Source organism: Parastagonospora nodorum (genome assembly GCF_000146915.1).
Source record: "Parastagonospora nodorum SN15 chromosome Unknown scaffold_25, whole genome shotgun sequence".
In the NCBI taxonomy this organism is placed as follows: Eukaryota; Fungi; Ascomycota; class Dothideomycetes; order Pleosporales; family Phaeosphaeriaceae; genus Parastagonospora; species Parastagonospora nodorum.
Genome location: NW_001884573.1, coordinates 182,510 through 195,830, shown reverse-complemented (window position 1 = coordinate 195,830; position 13,321 = coordinate 182,510). Strand labels below are relative to the sequence as shown.

The window sequence follows — 13,321 nt, the reverse complement described above, 5'->3', positions numbered from 1 at the left end:
ATTGGCAGATCCTCACTTTGCATATTGTCACAATAAGGACTGAATTCCACATGCCATCGTGACTGTGGTAACGTGCGTAAAAGCGTTCAACCTGCGGCAGATGCGACGAAAATAAGGTGCTCGCTACAGCGTCTGCGCCTTGCGCGATTGGTGCTTTGTGGCGTTGCATGATGAAGCCCACAGCACAAGCGTGCATAAGCGCTTGCTGGGCTAGATGATTCAGAATGGCGGTAAAGAAGCCTGCTAAACGCAACTGGCTCTCGTAGCAGGCGTGCGTCTTGTTGAGAGTCGTACCCCGGTAGTCAATCGACCAGAAGAGCAAGTCGATGAGGCCTTGAGGTCATGCTGGCCTGCTGTATCTGCTCACCGGCCCCAGTCACAAACACCACGAACCACAAGTGGGAAGTCGATATTGAAGAATCCGCTTTTGTCATTAAGTGCCTAGCTAAAGCACCACCTATCTCATGTAGAGGTAATGCTATCCTCGTCTGCGGCTTCGTAGAGCCGTACTACGCCGCCGCCAGGGTATAATGCTCGACTATTCGAGCCTAGTAGTACAAATGCAAAGTGATAGTACAGAGCTGTCGAGGTCGCTCGACAGAGAGTCCGACCAGAGCACGCAGGCGTGAGCCGTGACCTATCTTCAAACCATATCGCCTTTTGCGGCGTGGTAAACTGTTTGAAAGAAATTCGTTGCCTCGTGGCATACAGAGACCTGGTTAGGTTCAATGTGTTTTGAGGGAAATAATCCATCGTCGACCGCTCATTGTAGTCGCCAGGATGGCCAGAAGTAGAAAGGAAATGATCAAAGAAACGCCGCAGGCCCAGTGCCTGTTCGCAGATGCCGCTAAAAGTGCAAATGAAGAGGCGGCGGTTGACTTACCAGCCCGCCTGGTGATATTGGTTAATACCAGCAGAGTAGACGTCGTGGTTGAGGCTGTTGAACTTGGCGTCGTCCATGAAAGGTTTCACCCTGTCCTGGGTCGGCTGTGCTTCAGCGTTTGCATTGGTGATGTTGCTGGTGGTGGCTGCTCGACGTAGGGCGGGCAAGGAAATGGCGCTCTGTTGGCGCTTGGCCACAGCATTGCTGGTGGCATTCTTCTGCTGGCGCTCCCACAACAGGTTCTGTCTTAATGAGGACGTGAGTTCACTTTGAAGCATAGCCCTTCGTGTAGTACGCGGCGACATGGCTGGTGTGTAGTTGTTCGAGGTGGTCTGTATGATCGGTTTGGCACGAGATTGAGACCTCATCATCAAACCCTCCTCCTGAGGCGAGTTGCCACAAGAAGGACCGTTCGGGGTGGTAGTGCGGGATCGTCGAATGGCAGAAGTAGAGCGCGATGCTTCATTCTGCAGCTGCTTTGCTCGGTCACCCTCGTGGAGGGCGGTGGTGAGGAGGGATCGATGGGAGGTAAGGAGGTTGGACTTGGACTCGACGCGGTCGAACATGTTGTTCTGCTTGGGACTAGCCGGGCCGCTCTCCTCCTCATCAACGTCGTCCCACTCGCCATCCTCAGAGTCTTCTTCCTCGATAGCGCTCTCGTCGACATCGTCTTCGCTGTCAGATTCAATGGCAGCATCGCTGTCAGATGTCACGTCGTGGTAGGTGCGGGTGCTGACCTCCTGCTTGAATGAGGTCGTCTTCTTCATGGGAGGAGCCTTGCGGATGTTGTCGGTGAGTGAGCTGCGCTGCCTCAAGGAGTAAGCCTCGAAGGAGCTGGCAGCATCCTCATCGGAAGAGCCGCCGAGCGTGAACATGGGCTGCCGCTTCTTGCCAAGCTCGAGCCTGGACGGAGGCTGGCGAGCGACAAAGCTGGCTGATGTCTTGAGGATAGGCGTCGGGTTGAGGCTGGTGCTGGAGCGGACCGAGGTGGAGATATGGCCACGCTCGAAGCCGCGGACGACGCTGTGGTGGCTCATGTCGGTGGAGGTGCTCGCCTCGGAGCCGACAGGTGGGCTCATGGGCTCGCTGTCCTGGACGGTTGCGACGGTGGACGACGACGACTCTGGAATGCGGCGTGCAGTGGTCGGTGGGGAGGCGGGGCGGGGAGTGGGTGCCTCTGCGGGCTTCTGCTTTTCAGCAATGGGCGCGGCGAGCTGCGGTGGGAGTGGCGACAACGGCTCAAGGAACTTCTTCTCTTGAATCGAGTTGACGACCTTCTCCAGGCCGATGGGCGTCATGTGCTTGCCACGGGCGTGGCTGCTCGCCGAGTCGTGGCGGCGCAGGTCCGGGCGCGGTGCCGAGGTAGAGTCGGAGCGGGACGCCGTGGTGATGGCCGTGTCCAGGTTAGAGTCGTCGGACGCCACGCTTGTAGACAGTTCGGGCATCTCAGCGGGCAACTGCTGCTCAAACGACCACTGCGGCGAGACAAGGTTGTCGGGCTGGCAGCAGAACGTCTCGCGCGACCACAGCCGCCACGCCATGTTCTCGTAGCGCTTGCCGTCCTCCATGGCCGGAGAGCATCGTGCAAAGACTGCGCGGGTGTGTTAGTAGTGGCCAGGCGGGCCTATCAAGGCGCACTCACCAGACCAGAGGCCAAAGAGGTTCTCCGTGTTGCGCGTCTCGATGGTGCGCATGGAGCTGTGCTCGACTCGCACAATGGGTCGTTCGGCGTGGAGCGGCATCGTGGGGATCGGATCGGTCTTGTTGTTGTGGTGGTGTTGTGGTGGGCGTTCCGCTTGCGTCAGTGATGGGCGTCGGCGAGCGTGGGATTGCGTCAACGGAGAGCAGCAGGGCCAGCAGGAAGAGTGCCGGCGTTACTACAGCGGCGTCGGATACATGGAGACAGAGGATGTGGTAGGGGCGGTGGTGGTCAAGGGCGCCGTGTTTGCGAGTGTTGCAGTGAAGTAGCCAGCAGTAGACCGAGGTGGGAGTGGAGCTGGGTTGTATAAAGGCAGACTGTACTTAGCATCTGGCTGCGACAGGGGTGTTTCCGCGAACATGGATGGCAAGCGCGACGCACCTGGGCCGACTTGCTGGCGCACAAGCCTCCCACACCTGGCCATCCCATCGCCCCCCTGCACTTCATCTTCGCCCTAAACATGCCGCCCGGAGACTCCCCGGCAGATTGCACACTTACGGCCTGCTGCTACCGCTACCGCGACCGCTACCGCTCTTTGACGGTTGCGTTGCGACGCTCAACACGCCGCTGGCCCGCCGAGCAGACTCTTCTGGCTGCCTTGTCTGGCTCCGCGCGGACAGCATGTCCGGACCTCTGCTGCCCCCAGAATGAAGAATGAATGAATCTGCTCTGCCTCTAATCGCGGCCACAGCACGCATGCAGACAGGCTCTGCCGCCACCAGCTCCATCTCTGAAAGCGTCGGCGCCCGCGTGGCTCTGCGTCCAAGTGCCAGCTCGGCCTGGGCGTGGGGAGGCACATGATTCTCTCCTCCGAGGACGTGCACAAGCAAGGTTGCACTTCCAGAACCCGCATCGAAAGAGGCTGACTCGCTGCCTCTCGGCCCTCGTCTCATGTCCAGCGCGTCGATTCACGCAGCGCACACCCAGTGCGAGCCCTCGACGCTGACAACCGTTGCCGCCTGTCTCTGCGACTGCGCTGCCACTGGCTGCGACATGCTCAGTTGACGCTCGCGCGCTGGTCGCACGCCGTCTCGTCACCTGAGCCTGCCCGAGATTCGTTACGTTACAATACCGCTGTGTCAGCAATTACCGCACCAGATTTGCGCTGCATGTGATGCGTCGTGCAAGGGCCTGTTTTGCGCTTCGCGGAAGCAGTCCAGCCCTCCGCGAGCGTTTCTTTTCCCCTTCTCGCTTCATCCGACCACACCCCTGTCTGGCCTCCAGACATGTGACTGTGCATGTGGGTTGTGGGTGCCCCGTCGTCGGCAACTGCTCGAGGGCGCTGCGAGGCCCTGGACCCTGAAAAATCGAGCCATCATATGCTCATCGTTTTCTTTTGACAGCCTCACCATGTTTCTGAAGAACCTGGGGCAGCCCTGTCTCCAAATGCGAGCCGTTCTCCGTTTGCGCCAACATCTGCTTCCGCGATTGTCATCACGAGCATGTTGCATTCTTCCGCTGGCGCTCCGCTGGCGGTCAATACGGCACCTGGGCAGTCTCTGCGTGCGCTGATGACATGCCGCTTCTGGCTGGCTACGCTACCGCGAGAGCACATTCTCGACCTGCTGCGACAACCGTCTGCCAGCAAATGGCTGAAATCATTCCCATCGCATCTTGCTGCCATTGTTCGCCAGGTTTCTCTCTGCGTTGGCCATCGCATGGGGGTGGGAGGCACGAGGGACCAGCCCGGTGGCCACGAAGGCTTTGAGTGGTTCACTCTCGATTCCTGAGACACTGATCCCCTAGATAGTTCCGCTCCATACCCCGGGATAGACAAATCTACCCCACGGTCTTTCTGTCTGCTCGATCCCGTACAAGAGGCACGGTTTTGCTACGTCACTCCATTACAAGGCAATTTCTCGAGGTCATATGCAGACGGAGGCCGAATCACAGAGCCGCAAGGGGATCATGTGCGACTTACCATTTCGCCGTATGCGGCGTGACTGCATGTTTCATGAGTTGTACAGCGACAATCACAGTTTTACCAAGCCGTGTTGGATCATTTACGTGGCACTCTGCGACTCCGAGCCTATGCATCTCCAGTTCCAGTACCTACTGATCACAACCACAGCCCCTACTCTAGCCTCTTTAGGTGTCCCCCACATATCGCCATATAGTCCCTGGCTCGACTCATCGATCTTCATGCCTCAAGTAGGTACGGTGAAGGGATGTTTAGTCTTATAGGCTATAAGAGGATTTGTTAAAATCCAGAGCGCTCGTGACTACGAAGGTCGTCCTGCCCGACGGACCGTGGCTCCGGAGAAACGCTGGTGGTACAACTCCACGAATAGCCAGCGGCTGTTCAGCCTCCGCAACATCACATCTTCTGTGTTGCCCTGCGCGTTACTCCGAGTATGAGGCGCCTATTGATTAAATCAACCATCCTACTCTGCCTCGTGACCAGGATTCGCTTCACTGTAGGGGAGTTCTTGTAGACCGCCTTCTGCATTATTGAAACCAACACACGACTATACACGAGGACCCCGGTGTAGACGCAGGGGTGCCAATCCATCTTCCCCAGATTGTCCATGCAAGCTTGGCATGACGTTAATATAGCAACTCGAGCAGTGCCTCATTGAGACACACCTTGGTCAAAACTTGATGCGGATCCATGTGCTCCTTCCAAGACGGTCGTTGAAAAGTCAACAAGCAAAGGTGCAAGTTATGTTTACAGACAAGCGGTTGGAATGCGGTGAACTTAGCGCTCCCCACGGAATGTACGCAGTTGACATCAACGCCAACCTCCACACTATGACATCCAGGCTGTGGAGGACCTTACGCATTCGTGCCTAGATTGCATTTTCCTGGCGTTCTAGGAACAGACTCACCGTGTATCACAATCAACTCGACTTTGCTTTTTCGTCGTCATTCTTTTGCTCGTATTGTAACACCAAATCGAGCAGAACGTGACGATCAATTCTTCTCGACGAAAGGAACAGAATGAGCGTTCGTATCACGTCGGGAACAGCCAGCCATCCCGCAGGCCCGCAACTCAATTTCGCAACGTCTGGGCGCAACGATCGCCTGTGCATACGATACGATGAATCAGTATGTGCATGGTTGCAAACGCTCGAAGCACAACATGCGCCTGGTTGATCCTTGGTAGCACAACCGTATCGAATTCGCAACTTGCGCAACGTAGTCTGTACGACAGATGTGTCTTCCCCCCGCAAACCGGGCAATGCAGCTGAGAGCATGGGACACGGTTGCATCCACGATGGCGGCGTGACAGAGCCACACTGTCGGGCACATGGCTGCGTGCCAAAGGCCCGACAGCGTGGCTCTGGCGTCCAGCTGAAGCCTCTTTGGGCGCGGCAAGTTCGCGGAAGCATCCCCATCTGCATGAGTCGCGTGGCTGTCACTCCAACTGGTCATCCCCTCACCAATGACCCGTCTTACACCCACCGGTTGTTGCAGTCGGTTGGTCGCAGCGGCATCTTGCTCAGCAGCTCGATGATGGCGCTGCATATTCTAGCTTGTCATCAGTGCACGATGACTCGGCCTTGTCTTTGGATCCCAATACCTGGACACGCAACTCATCCATGTCCAATATCGTTGCGACAGGCTATGCTATGCGCCGTTAATCACTCCTTAATTGGTACCCGATGCCCAGCAACAACATGTGCCCTTGCGCAAGCAATGCGTTTCAGCTCCAAGACATGCAATTCATGGCATCGGCCACCATCTCGCAGTAATTCTACCGAAGGTTTCGGGGGCCTTCGCGATGCCCCGGAGATTGTGTCCAAGCAGCGCTGGGGCTTCCTGGCATGCCTCGAAAAGGCGGAGAGCTATCCCTAAGCGTTTCGCGAGGCGCGCTATCACACCTCTAGCGCACGGGGGGAAGTTCAGGCTGCTTTCCGACAGACCTTCGCACGAATCATAGTTGGGCGAATACTTCCCCTGTTATTGCGGCACGTTGCCAGCGACAACTCGCCTGTTGGCTGGATTCATCTTCCGTTGGATGAAGCTCTGCTATTCGCGGATCTGCGTCATTTTCCAGCGCCTCGGGACTCTCAATCTCGCGTGGTTGGGCATCGTCAATTTCCTATCAAGGCTCATGCCACATGGAGGACCCCAAAGGAGCTTTTCACTCCCATGCCTTGGGAGTTGGGTTCTAGTGCGCAGTTATCCTGCCGACAATCTTCGAGTCGCAAGGTCACGTCGCTTGTCACCGCGGCACGACACATAGAGTTCCGAGGGAAGAAACCTACAAAGTATCGCCGGTGACCGAGGAGAAGAGCTATTGGGAAAGCTGCACCGCTGTTCCTTGCTGCAAGGTACAGCAAGGTCACCTGTCACTTTCGTTCGTTATTTCATATGTGTTTATGCTTTTGAGTTCTCTCATGGTCACGCTCTGTTCCCACATTCCCCTGCCTGGGGGACAGACTCGAATTCACCAACTGGAGACTTGCGGCTTCATCTACCCTGGTCGAGGCACGTTCACATGGACAAGCCCCCAACTTGGCACAAGCGCGTGGTGGTGTTTCCTCCCACGTGCTTATCACACCTTATCCGAAGATCGCAGGTGGGGTCGTCATTCCTGCGTAGGATTCGCAAAGCAGCTTCATGCCATCGAGACCGTGCCGAGGAATCGGAGGATGGGGGTTAACGGCACACAACCGCATTCGCTTCCACCAACAATTGACACGCGGAAGCATAATTTGTGTCGCTTGAGCCAATGAGGTTATGTCAGAGTTGCAGAATATGCCGCAGGATTGCTGGAGCTCCCATATGCAGACACCCTCGGCTACCGACCTTCTGCTTCAGGCGCACACGTGCGCTCTTTCTCCACGTCTCTCGTTTACTAGCGTATCGTGCAAGTCCGCAAGGTATTTTCAATGTCTAACAGATACCAGTTGAGCAAGATAACCGTTGGACAAAGTGGCACGACCACTCTCCTGCCTCATGCAGTAATACTCCCTCCAATGCACCGGCTCATTAGCATTGTCGCGAGCTTACTGTGCGTTATGAAAGATTGATCTTATCATACATGCATACACGCCTTTGTGCTCCCCACGAAGTAAGCGGACGGCGAGGTCTTTGTTCAGACCCTCCATCGCGCTACTCAAACTAACTATGGTTCTGGTAATACTGCATGCTTACCTGTCAGCTGTGTCTCTTTCCACCCCGTAACCCCTAGACGCGCAGGTTCCTTGAAAATAACTCCTGCATTACTCAATCTCGATGGGTGGTCAGCCTAGGCTTATCCTTCCGCTCCCATATTGAGTGCGACACAGCTCAGCCAGCGAGGTCCCTTTACCACCGTGTCGGAACCCCATCGCTGACCCCGGAATCCAAAGTTGGATCTTGATGTCTTACACATCGGCGTACGGATGGACTCGTCGATATTGCGGTCTCGCGCTGTTCACCGCCTCGTCGCTCCAGATGCTCGCCAGCTGGATGCCTCAATCCCGAGCCCACGGTCAACTCCTCGAGTCTCACCACTACCCTCATGGCTCGAAGAGTCGATAGCGATACTACCGTAGCATCCCACGAAACGTAATGCGTTGGCGCGCTTGTGCAAGGTATCCCGCGTTACGCCCGCACTCACAGTAGAAAGTAAACCGAACGGTATCTGCGCCTCATCACATCACACGGCCCGAGAACTCTCACTTCGTCGGCAAGGCTAGCATTTCTTTCCGCGGGCCGGTATTCACCAATAGCACGGCAATTTGCACTGGCATAGTATCAGGATAAAAGCATACACAGGCTTGGGGCGCTTCACCTCGCTTCTATTCGCGGGTAAAGCATACGCGAGGCACAGCAGGATAGGTGCGTGATCGAAAAGTATGCCATCATCTGCTGTGCGACCGAACGTGTTCATTTATAAGAACGCCTTACTTCTGCGCCACCTGCGCCGTGTATATCCTATCAGGCCGACATAAGTACAGAAGGACGGCGCATTTGGTATGCCGGGGCGCCCAACTCCTTGCGCCCCTCCACATACCATACCGGTTTCTGGGATCAGCACCACACTCCGCGCAACCTACCCCAGATGCTCAGCTTACCGGTCCGCAGCATCTGGGGCGGTGTTTCGAGGCGTGTGCATGTGATGTCGGCAGATAGAATGCTGACATGAGATGCGGACGGTGCGGCGCGTCCTGAAATCCTCACGGGTCGCGTTGCTGACGTGGGATGACGGTTCGCGACGCATCACATCACATGGTGGTGATGAGGTTTCGACGTACACGTATGCAGCCCTGCAGACGCCGAGCTTCCTTTATCCACCCCCGCGGACGACAAGGCGTAAGTATGTGTATGCGGTTCCTGTCCCGCTTCCACGCTCGAAGCTCAAAACGGGCATCACGGCTAAGAAAGGCAAATGCATGTGCTGACTTACGCCTTGGACGGTACGCGGAATCCCATCCCGCTTCCACGACGCCCACACGACGCACGAGAGAGGGAACACACATGTGGATGTTCTTCGCCATCCATGGTCTTAACACTGGGGTCCGGATCATGCGCCTCGCGCATTTCTTTCCACGACCGGCAATCTGGTTGGTTGGGTAATCCATCTTTTCTGATATTAACCCCGAGATGGGATATGTAAGTGTCTTGGTATATGTGTAGGAAGGCCATCCGCGGAGTAAAAGAAATGCAGGGGCGTGAGGGTCCGCGCCCGTACCTTGACGTTCGAAACGTTTTCAGGCTTTTTGTCTGTAAACGCACCTGTGATGGACCTGCATGTATCGCAAAGTGTAATATCATTTCACTACTTACTCATCTCCACGGCATTGTGTGCAAGGTGTGTGGAGCTGTTCAACTCTTTTTTTTTGGGGGGCTCTTTTGAAAATTACATTATCCGCACATGCAGTGCGGATATGCCCGCACCCGCACGTGCAGAGGGGGGTGCAGCTGCGCATGGCTTTTCTAGAGTGTTCGCGGGTGGAGGGGGCGGGTGAATGGGATGCGGGAAGTAATTGCGTTTGGTGGCTTGTTTGGCATGTGTTGGGGGAAGTGAATACGTTTAGTAGCTTTCTGCAGATGTTGGGGCCAAAGGACTTGGAGAGAGGACCGGCATAGAAGTCGAGGTTATGATGTGGTGCAGTGTGGTTGGAGGGGATGTATATTCAGTGATGATGATATGGCATGTTGTATACTGCGAGAAAATACAGGCGCGGGGTTCTGTCTGGGGATAGTGATGCTGTGACGGAGACTGTGGTGTATTCTAATATCATGGCACGAGTCTGCAGCTCCTGCTTCATGCGACCGAAGATGCAAGTATGATCAAGATGTGTGCAGAATAAGTAGACATGGTCAGCCAAGCCGGAGTATCAGATGGCGTGTAGCATACTGCAAGGCACTCATTTCCCGAAGTCTGTGATTCAAAATACTCCATAGTTGGTCCATTTGTATTTTGCTCTCTTGTCTGAGCCTATGGTATTTCACTCGACCGTTCACGAGATATCAGACTGTGATGTACTCGACTGATGGCATAGGCATTTCCTCCCTGAGATCATGTCCCTGGCCTGCAACTTGCCGTCGCGCTCCACGTAAACTCTCTCACGCGGGTTTGGCTTGGGCATCGAAGATCTTTCGCCCCAGGTACTTACTGCCTTCATGTCCATGGTTCCAGTGAGGCCCAATTGATACTTCCCATGCTCTTCACGATGGGTGTGAATCTCGCCATTTTTGGTGATGTTCCACCCCAATGGGATTATGCCCCAACGAGCTGTAGAACCGGCACCTGAAGTTGAAATGTTTGCGTGACCCGTCTCGCCCGGAGGCCGGCCGTTTTCCATTTTGGCCCGGAGCCAGAAGCCATTAGCAAAGCTAATTTCCACATTCACCCAAATGAATCCTGCTGTACCACCTTGGAATGGATAAGCGTTCCCAACTCCAAGGAGGTATGACCAGGCTATAGTTTCGTTGAAGTTGTCTGGGTTGTACGCATTAAAGTTCCAGACGTTGAAGCCATTGTTGCCTGGGCATGGGTGGATGCGAGGCTTGTCAAAGGGCACGGCAATCTCGCAACCATGCGTGCCAGTAGAAGTATCCAAATCCCATTTATCACTCGGCTTGTAGAAGATGTCGAATATCTCATCTGGGGCCGGCTTCGGCTTGCAATCGCCAGAGACCAGGGCGAGCAAGCTGCCGAGCATGACGATCATGAAGAAGAAGCAATGCAGAAGTTTGATCTGATGATTTATGGAGTGGTTAAAGAATTGGCGTGGTTTGAGAGTTGGTGTGATGGGAGAGAAGAGGTCTGCTTATGCACGTAGGACGACCGCTTTTCACATAGTGTGAACAGAGCTTGGACTAGAGGGAGGTGAGTGAAGACCATAGGAGATACAGTGAGGGTCAGAGGTGATAGAAGTCCGCTTTCATGTGACCATGCGATTCAAGACGTGTATAAACATGCAGCTGCGAGCGGCTAACATCAAAGTGTGACATGTAAACATTCGTTGGTCAGTGACACCCTTTCACGAGCTCAATATCGAATCTGGTTGAGCTCTCATGGACTGCGGGCTACCTATAGTATCGTCACCACATCGCCGCAGAGTTTCGCTAAAGTAACATTTCCAAGACACGAAGGCTTCGTGCCAACAAGCGTGTGATTAAATCGTTGCGGTACATTGTCCATCGGTAACTTGGGTGTTAAAGCCGAAGCAGCACACTGGGTATGTCCCTGCTCCAAAGCACACTCATAGCTCAGCAACTTATTATCATTGTAAACCCTGCCAGAAAAAGTAAGACCAACAGGCCCCTGCTTCTTGCTCATAAGACCTATGTTGACGCTGACGGTGGGCACGCCAAAAGCCCTAATCGCGTAGTTGCCGTTTGAGAAGAAGATATCGTTGCGCTAGGCAAGCTCCACGGCTGTTTTGTTCGTATCTGCGTCCACGGAGCCCACGTCACCAGCAGAGGGCCAGACGACTAAGTCGAGATTAAATGAGCCTATCCAATCTTCTAAGCATTGCTTGAGGTTGGTTCTAAGCCGGGTATATTGTAGATGGATGTGCCATTGCGGGTTGCAATGAGGTCAAACAAGCCCGAGTATGTAGATGGTGTTTCATCAAGTGAATTGCCATAGCGGTCTGGTAGAGTATTGGGTAATTTCGGGGGTCTAAGAGTGGGGTCATCTTTGCTCAATCGCGTGATGCCAGATACAATTGAATCGTTGATCATCCTGATCAGGTTGTCGTGGCTACATGGCCATGTGTCGAATGTTGAAAACAGGATGGTGCCATTGATCGAGCCCGGAAGTGGATACGAGGTATTCCAACCAGGCACGCCAGGAATTTCATAGCTGGTCACGAGAGTGAATCCCAATTCTTTCACGATGGCGCCAAGGGACTCTAGTGCAGCTCTCGTGGTGTTCCAGAGGGCACATACCTCTGAACTGGCCCATGTAGGCTACGCCGCAGCGTCATGCTAGCAAATGAACATCTTGGGGACATCAGTGCGCTTTCCGCGGAGCACAATTACTTGTCGAAGGCTGTCGAACGGAGCTAGCGGCTGGTAATTGGACCCAGGGCTGACCTTTCTGGAAGTCAGACTCAACACTTTCATCATCTGCAACGATAACATCCAAGACATGCAGCAAGTCCCGGAGCGTTCGGGCGTAATGATCCACAATGCCTGCGTCTGAGAACAAAGGCCAGTTGCCGCGCACGGAAAGTACGCCTCTTGATGATGCATATGCAACAAGACCATTGTTAGACGCAGGGAAAGACCCGAAGAAACATTTTCTTAAGCCATAGCAAATACGGCAAAGCTCGCAGATGTAGAGCTTCCGGCACAGTTGGGAGACCTTGGCGCGAATGCTGCTGTCAAATATGCCTTGTTGTAGAGATTTTCGGCTCGACCGTATAGGCCGCGCGGCATGGCCCCATTAGCCATAGGAGGAATATTGGTCTTGCCGAGTAAAAGGCCACCATAAGAACGAAGCCGTCCAACAGTGAAGGCATCCTCTTTCGCAGTCAGGTTCTGGAAGCTGGGGATCCAGATGCACATGTCAGTCCAGCCATCTGAGCTTCAGTGTTCCGGGCAAGCCTTCTAAGGCGGATCCGACTGATCCTTTGATATCGCGGAAGTCGTCGGAAGATTGGGCATGATCGAAAACGTTGCTGTTGAGGACAACCAGAGCATTTGAACAAGGCCCTCGACGATCAAAACGCGCCACGCGGATAATGTGCTTGGCAATCAATTGAACAGAATTGATCCGCCCGTTGCTGAGGGCGGTTTGTAGATTCTCAACGCTGGCCTCTACAACGCTTAGACCCTTTGAGCAAGTGAATTGGTGGTGTGTGTCAAGAAATCGGTAAAGACGGCGCTCACGGTAACTGAACATGCAAACAGGTGCAACAAGAACGATGGCGCTGAGACTTTTAGAGGTGTCGGAAATCTCTGCAGGTCTCAAAGAGTATTCGATGGAAGTTCAGTGTGGTACAATCATTATGCTCCTTCCTCTGGACTTTTATACACTGCGTCTGTCTCGACACAATCCTTCAAGGAGCTGATGCCTAGCTGAGAAATAACTCAAGCAAAAATCCTCAGATAAGAGTTGCCATTCCATAGTGTCTTTAATCAACACCGCTAGCTTCTTGCGACGTGAAGACATGAAGTACGACAACGGTCAGTTATAGAAATGCGGAATGTGTTGCGAGCTCCATATCAATGTCGATATCTCTGCAAACCGCCTCGCATACACCATTTGCGCTGCGTAAGCTACTGCGTGTGGACTGATGCCAAACGCGCGATCCTGAAGTGTTGAATGCAGGATCCTATACGCGCGC

At 54.3% G+C, this 13,321-nt stretch overlaps 7 protein-coding genes across 7 annotated transcripts; 1 reads left to right on the top strand and 6 right to left on the bottom strand.

Moving 5' to 3' along the window:
• Positions 1-414: 414 nt before the first annotated feature.
• SNOG_13110 (hypothetical protein) lies at positions 415-2,851 on the bottom strand. Its single transcript, XM_001803273.1, has 2 exons — positions 2,526-2,851; positions 415-2,474 (listed from the first exon to the last, which is right to left on the bottom strand). Exons 1-2 carry the CDS (start codon positions 2,623-2,625, stop codon positions 880-882), a joined length of 1,695 nt encoding a protein of 564 aa, XP_001803325.1. The 5' UTR covers positions 2,626-2,851; the 3' UTR covers positions 415-879.
• SNOG_13109 (hypothetical protein) lies at positions 2,761-3,577 on the bottom strand (the record flags this gene model as incomplete). Its single annotated transcript, XM_001803272.1, has 3 exons — positions 2,761-2,998; positions 3,081-3,361; positions 3,506-3,577. 3 exons carry the CDS (start codon positions 3,575-3,577, stop codon positions 2,761-2,763), a joined length of 591 nt encoding a protein of 196 aa, XP_001803324.1.
• A 350-nt stretch (positions 3,578-3,927) lies between these two features.
• On the bottom strand, positions 3,928-4,531 carry SNOG_13108 (hypothetical protein; the record flags this gene model as incomplete). Its single annotated transcript, XM_001803271.1, has 2 exons — positions 3,928-4,361; positions 4,504-4,531. 2 exons carry the CDS (start codon positions 4,529-4,531, stop codon positions 3,928-3,930), a joined length of 462 nt encoding a protein of 153 aa, XP_001803323.1.
• Positions 4,532-6,202: 1,671 nt separating this feature from the next.
• SNOG_13107 (hypothetical protein) lies at positions 6,203-6,809 on the top strand (the record flags this gene model as incomplete). The annotated part of the gene is made up of 2 exons (XM_001803270.1): positions 6,203-6,273; positions 6,413-6,809. 2 exons carry the CDS (start codon positions 6,203-6,205, stop codon positions 6,807-6,809), a joined length of 468 nt encoding a protein of 155 aa, XP_001803322.1.
• A 3,276-nt stretch (positions 6,810-10,085) lies between these two features.
• Positions 10,086-10,693, bottom strand: SNOG_13106 (hypothetical protein; the record flags this gene model as incomplete). The annotated part of the gene is made up of 2 exons (XM_001803269.1): positions 10,086-10,115; positions 10,136-10,693. 2 exons carry the CDS (start codon positions 10,691-10,693, stop codon positions 10,086-10,088), a joined length of 588 nt encoding a protein of 195 aa, XP_001803321.1.
• Positions 10,694-11,492: 799 nt separating this feature from the next.
• Positions 11,493-11,934, bottom strand: SNOG_13105 (hypothetical protein; the record flags this gene model as incomplete). Its single annotated transcript, XM_001803268.1, has 2 exons — positions 11,493-11,890; positions 11,919-11,934. The coding sequence occupies 2 exons, from the start codon at positions 11,932-11,934 to the stop codon at positions 11,493-11,495; spliced, it is 414 nt and encodes a 137-aa protein (XP_001803320.1).
• A 48-nt stretch (positions 11,935-11,982) lies between these two features.
• SNOG_13104 (hypothetical protein) lies at positions 11,983-12,539 on the bottom strand (the record flags this gene model as incomplete). Its single annotated transcript, XM_001803267.1, has 2 exons — positions 11,983-12,211; positions 12,337-12,539. 2 exons carry the CDS (start codon positions 12,537-12,539, stop codon positions 11,983-11,985), a joined length of 432 nt encoding a protein of 143 aa, XP_001803319.1.
• Between the last annotated feature and the right edge of the window lie 782 nt (positions 12,540-13,321).